The sequence below is a fragment of the Notolepis coatsorum genome, assembly GCF_963971535.1.
Source record: "Notolepis coatsorum genome assembly, chromosome: 2".
Taxonomy (NCBI): domain Eukaryota; kingdom Metazoa; phylum Chordata; class Actinopteri; order Aulopiformes; family Paralepididae; genus Notolepis; species Notolepis coatsorum.
This window is the reverse complement of record NC_140166.1, coordinates 128,285,382-128,291,757: the sequence shown is the minus strand read 5'-3', so window position 1 is coordinate 128,291,757 and position 6,376 is coordinate 128,285,382. Positions and strand designations below refer to the sequence as shown.

The 6,376-nt window shown below is 43.0% G+C and overlaps 1 protein-coding gene across 1 annotated transcript; it reads right to left on the bottom strand.

Annotated features, from left to right (window-relative positions):
- Positions 1-1,123: 1,123 nt before the first annotated feature.
- Positions 1,124-3,125, bottom strand: LOC311247238 (trypsin-1-like; the record flags this gene model as incomplete). The annotated part of the gene is made up of 6 exons (XM_084337579.1): positions 1,124-1,171; positions 1,263-1,364; positions 1,507-1,643; positions 1,747-1,997; positions 2,099-2,249; positions 2,990-3,125. 6 exons carry the CDS (start codon positions 3,123-3,125, stop codon positions 1,124-1,126), a joined length of 825 nt encoding a protein of 274 aa, XP_084193705.1.
- Positions 3,126-6,376: the final 3,251 nt, after the last annotated feature.

The window sequence follows — 6,376 nt, the reverse complement described above, 5'->3', positions numbered from 1 at the left end:
TTTTGCGCCTCGTAGACTGTTTCCCAGGACAATTCTGCCAACATCTCTCTGAAGTTGATCATATTTATATCATTGAACCTTCGAAATGAAGACCGCTTTGTTTTAGACATAATTGACTTGTCATGGAGAATAGAAAGTTGAAAAACAGGCATATGATCTGAGATATCAGTATAAAGAATGCCGGATTTTACAACATGAGGGAATGCATTTGTAAAAATATTATCTATTAGTGTAGAAGATGTACGAGTTATTCTTGTAAGCTTGCTAATTAAAGGATAAAAGTAATTGGAGGACAATATGTTTGAGAGGTCATCTATGTGGTGTTTTATTTCCTCATTTAGAAGGTCGATATTAAAATCACCTAAATAACACATTTTACTCTCCTTATCAACTTGTTCCAAGATATCTAATAGACCTACTTTGAACTTGTTGACGTCTGTATTAGGAGGACGATATATACAACCTATCATTCTTTTATTCTCATTCGGAGCAATAGATTGAACCTCTAGAAAGACAGATTCACAGTTGCAGTCATGAAACTTCACTTCAAGGTCAGATCTCTGTTTAAATTCCAGACCCCTTTGAACATAGAGAGAAACTCCACCACCTACAAAAGACATAACCGGCCATGACAGCATATGTCTTGTTATCTGTAGTCAAGCAGAGGGGTAGCGTATTGACAGGCCACTTGACCACCTGTAATTAAAGGAAAACAGCACCATTTTTGATGGTGGGTTCCATGTCATTCTTACCTTGATATTAGTTTATATATCACACCAATGTTTAAAATGCATTTCCCTTATAGATATACTGTGTTTGGCTGCCAGTTTCACCACTTCAGCAGGCCTTCCAGTATATCTGCCAAGTTAATAACTTTAAAACCTTGTGAAGGTTCACAATTCACCACAGCTGGAAATGGCATGCTGTGGTGAATTGAAATGAAATGGCACCTGTGAGTATATAGGCCAATGTTGACCTTTAAGAAAGAAAAAAAAGATAGAATAGACTCAAATTAAATACTTCAAGTGCTTTATTTGGCAAGGCATAACCAGCACAAAAGAGGAAACATGAACAACACATGATGTTAAATTGTGTGATTGAACAGGAAATCCAATGGGATCATTTAGTAGCTGGCCATGGTGCTCTCCAGCCAGTCGTTGAAGAGGCAGACCTGAAGGGGAATAGCAGAGTTAGTGAATGTAATGAGGGGAATGTTATCTCAAATCAAATAAGTAAATACAACACAGTATGATGATTCCTACCTTGGCGTAGACACCAGGGTAGTCCCTCTCGGCACATCCGTAGCCCCAGGACACAACACCCTGCAGCTCACCATCGCACACAACGGGGCCACCGGAGTCACCCTGAGAGAAGGGGAAAGGAGGAAGGAGATGGACGGGATTCTTACAAGAGTTTAATAAAGTTCAACATGCTGAATATAACACCATAACAATGGATGGTGGATGTTGTACAACTGATATAATGTTATATAATTACTGTACATACCTGGCAAGAGTCCTTGCCTCCCTCCAAGTATCCAGCGCAGAACATGGCGTTGGTGATCTGGCCAGGGTAGGAGTTGTCACAGTCCTCATGAGACAGGATGGGGATGTTCAGGCACTGCAGCTTGTCGCCGTCATCCACTGATGAAACAGAGTGGAGAGGGGACATTGAATACTACTGAGGAAATACACTGGTGAACATTTAGCAAATCTGTCAGTTCCCAACGTTGGTGTTGCTACTCACTGGAGCTCATGGTGTTGCCCCAGCCAGAGACTAAGCACATGGTGCCAGCAGGGGCACAGCTGGTGGGCAGAGCCACAGGCTTCACAAACTCATTGAGGGTGGCAGGCTTGCTCAGTTTGATGAGCATGATGTCATTGTTGATGTTGTAGGAGCTGTAGTTGGGGTGGCGGATGACACGGGCAGAGGAGATGAACTGCTCGGTGCCCTCGGTACGCCTGATGTGGTGCTCGCCCATACGCACCTCCACACGGCTGATGAAGGGAGACAATGGGTGGATAAAAATGCAGATGATTATTGAATAAATATATGATTTTCTGTTCAATACTCGGTACATTAGTTATAAGGTACTTACGACTTGTAGCAGTGAGCAGCAGACACAACCCAGTTCTCGTTGACCAGAGAACCACCACAGAAGTGGTAGCCAGAGTTCAGAGACACCTGATGGGCCTGGGAGTGAGGCGTGCACTCATACCCTCCGACGATCTTGTCGTCCTCCGTGGCGACTGAAAACACATCCAGGGAAGTAATCATTACATTCGTTATTATCTACCTACAAACATCTTTCATGTTCAGGGATGTGGGTAGTTCTCATGTGGGGGACATCGTTGGTTAATCTGTTTTCTTCTCCTCACAGTCTCCCTCATATGTCCTCCCCCCCCCCATAAAGAGCAAAGCAATGTTAGAAGGATTTACATTTGTCACAGAAGAGTTGTGTTTATATGATTTTGTCCAAACCCACAAGGGGTTTGCGTTGGGTCATGCTAAATCTCTCACTTACAGTAATTACTCTGGTTTTGGTAAGGTCTGGTAGAAGAATATCTTTGTAAAATAAATATAATTTAAAGAGGAGGTGGGGAAGATATTTTTGGTCAGTTTCAGACATAAATAGATCCAAATATCATGTTCAGTTATGATCAGAGTTGATTTGGGTCTGTCTTGAACTTTCTGGCCCAAGTCAAGCTCTATGCAGCAGCTTGATTCTATGTAGACACTATTGAAAATAATTAAAAGCTCTGCTACTTCTCCTACTCCAGAGAGTATTTAATGCTCTTTCAATGTGGTGACTCTCTGTCAATTTCTTTGATGATAAAAAGATCTATACAAATAAAAACTATTGGTTAGTAATTAATAAGAAAGACCTTCAAATCTCAAACCTTCCCTTTAAGCCTGATGCTCTGGTAGCGCTACATAAAGCACTAAACAGTGAATGGCTAGCTAAACAATACAAGGAAGGCATGCTTACAAGCAGCTCCGATGAGCAGAATGAAGACAAGAGACATCATGGTTGCTGGATGATCCTGTTGATGAGAGAACCTCACCTGGATCCCTGGTTTATATCCACAGTCTGGAGGGTTGACCTGTTCTCCAGCCCTCCTCATTGGTCAGTGGACAGCCAATCACCGTTGAGATGCTAGCATTAGGTGATTCATTACTAGAATTGCCTCAAGGCAAGGCAAGTTAATTTATATACTGTAGCACATTTCATACACAAATCTTTGATATTCTGGAAGTTTATTCCAACTATATGCAGCAGAATAACTCAATGCTGCTTTGTCATGCTTTGTTTTTAATCCTAGGACAATTTTGCAGACCAGTCCCTGATGGCCTAAGAAGTATAGAGCGTATAGGATCGAAGCAAGTCAGAAATATATTTTGGCCTTAACCATTGAGTGATATATACACAAGTAACAATATTTTGAAGTCGTTTATCCTACTGGAAATGAACGTGTTGATTAGTTTTTCTAGGTATTGGACTAGTAACTTCTAATTCTAGCTATATTTTTAAAATGATAATAGCCTGATGTTGTAATTGACTTGATGGGAGTGTTAACATTTAAGTCTGGGTCAATAATAATACCCATTTCTCATAATGTTGGTGTGTACCGTTAACTATTACATTAAATGATTCCCAAAGTTGGCCTGTGCTGCAACACATCACTGAGTTTATTATTGTACACTATATCTGATATCTCAATATCTTTTATGTAAAAATGTTGAGCATAGCTAATATTACAGTATCATTTACTATTAGGGTTTGGGTCACCTTACAGTTTTGATAGCTGAAGAGGTGCCAATAAAGTTACCAATAAACAAGAAAAATTATCTTCATTGTCAGAACATAATAATGGACAGCTGTTATACATTTCTGTATTATTTACCCAAAGTCAAAGTTTGACTTGAATCAAATAAAAAAAACACAACAAAATTGCATTGTCAGAAATGCTGCTAAAAGCCATACAGTCGTTCCGTTGCAGCTGTTCTATATTTGTACTGGATAGAGACATGCCTCATGAACACTGTATCCTCATTATGATATCAATCTGTGACAAGGTACTTAACTATACTCTTGTCATGGATGAACTCAAAAAGGGTTTTTGATAGATCTCACCAGAGGGATGTAATGCGATGATCAATGAATATAGATATGCTTTTGATGCATAAATGAATAGTGACAGAACAGCATAGAATAAGCCTTTTTAAACATTGTCAGATTTCCACCAAACAATACCAAGGAGGCCTGTGGCCTGAATGAACTCCAACGGTCCTTAAAGAGAGTTTCTCCCCTCTGTTGCAGAGTTTTGAAGACCTTGATCTCCAACCTTTGTAAATCAACTTGTACGTGTTATAATAAATTTGTCATCTTTGCTTCGGTCTACCTATAGTCTTGTTGTCTCATTGTTATGATATAATATCCTGTGTGATTTGATATGCTTTATTTATATTTATTCCTTTATGTACACACAACCTGACTGTAAATGAGGGAAAGCTCGGTTGCCGTTCGAGTTTAAATAAAGTTTGGAAATGTCTCCTAGCGTTGTAAGACGTAACGGTATATAACCACCCTTTAAATGTCTCATCAACACATTTGTTTTTCCTACTCCTCCTGGACCAGTTGGTTGGCCAAACCACTGATCAGATTAGAAGCATGGTCAAAAGGTGTCCTTGCGGATTCAGGCTGTTTTTTGGCCGGCCATGACAGCATATCAGTCTTGTTATATTTCATATCTGACATCGCGTCTTGCTCTGCCATATTGAGATATCATCTCCATGCACATATTGTGCACGTGAAAAAGTTTACACATGCATGTCACTTGCACGTGACCACGCCTACTCCCGTGTGTTCCTACAAGACACAGGATGTGGTCACGCTTACACCCTTCCCCATCTTTTTCCAAAGCGTGGATTTGTTCATATGCACGTTCAACCAGTGGAACGTTATTATGAAGAGAAGGGAGAAATTGAAGCATGTTGGACTTCGCCAGAGTTTTCCCAGCCCCCGGATCCTCATCGGCGCGTCCATACGGAATGGCGACCCTATACTGAAATGTCCTCGATTCCTGACAGTGAACCGAGGGACTTCGTGCGGCGTTCGGCGGTCGAGCCACGGCGCACAGGTAGGGCCGGCATCGGCAACTCTTAGTACTAGCGTTTGGTCTGATGATGGGTCTCAGGACAGGTGTGCCGTGCTTAGAGAAGCAGGTGGCATCGGTCCTTTGCCCTGACATGGTAGAGTGGTATCCCGCCCGGAAGCCGACGCCAAGGGGCGAGTCGGCCCGGCAGGTGGCTGAGTGGGCTGATGAGGCTTGTATCGCCGCAGTGCAGAATTTAGCAGCAACTAATAACATGCTCAAGCAGGAGAAAAAACAACCAGGTGCTCAAAAGGGAGAACTTGGTTAGCTCAGTTCAATATAGGTTAAAGTGGAAATGAAGCAGTGAGCAATGTGATCCTAGTTTGTTTGTTGTGTACCTTGTGTAAGACAGGGTTCTATAATCAAATGTGAAATCTATCTTATTTGTCTGAAAAATATAATATAATATCCCTGTTTTCAACATGGGCGCCGCCATTTTGTTGCTGACGTCATGGCTGACGTCATACCGCTGGTTGGGTGTATACACTCTGGTTAGCTGCCTATAGTGAATGGGTCAGTCAGCAAATAAAATGTTGCCTACAAAACAACGTGACCGCGGTGGTTCTGTTTGTATTGCTCCTGGTTGTTCAAACTAATTTTACCATGTGAGAGAGAGGAAAGTTGGTTAATTTCCACAAACTACCAGTGAAAAAAACAGTGTTGTTGACATGTTGGCTCGGGCTGGCTGCACTCAGGCGGCGCGACCAGCCTGTTGGACAGGGAAGGAGGATCTGCAGAGAACACTTCATTGCCTCGGATTATGTTGTTGGGGTGGGATGTTTGTCCAGAAGACCACTAATCAGCTGAAGCCGGACGCGGTTCCCTCGGTCTTCGACAGACAGACCGGCGTTAGCTCTCGGGAGCGATCGCTAGCTAGTTGGCACCAGCCGGGGACCGGCGTTAGCTCTCGGGAGCGATGGCTAGCTAGTTAGCACCAGCCGGCGACCGGCGTTAGCAACCGGAGCGTCGCGGAGCATTCAGCCTGCTAGCTACACAGCTTGTCGGTGTGCTGGAGCATCTGCAAGCTAACGGTAGCTAGCTACACAGCTTGTCGGTGTGCTGGAGCCTCTGCAAGCTAACGGTAGCTAGCTACACAGCTTGTCGGTGTGCTGGAGCCTCTGCAAGCTAACGGTAGCTAGCTACACAGCTTGTCGGTGTGCTGGAGCCTCTGCAAGCTAACGGTAGCTGGCTCCAGGCTCCAGCACACCGACAAGCTGTGT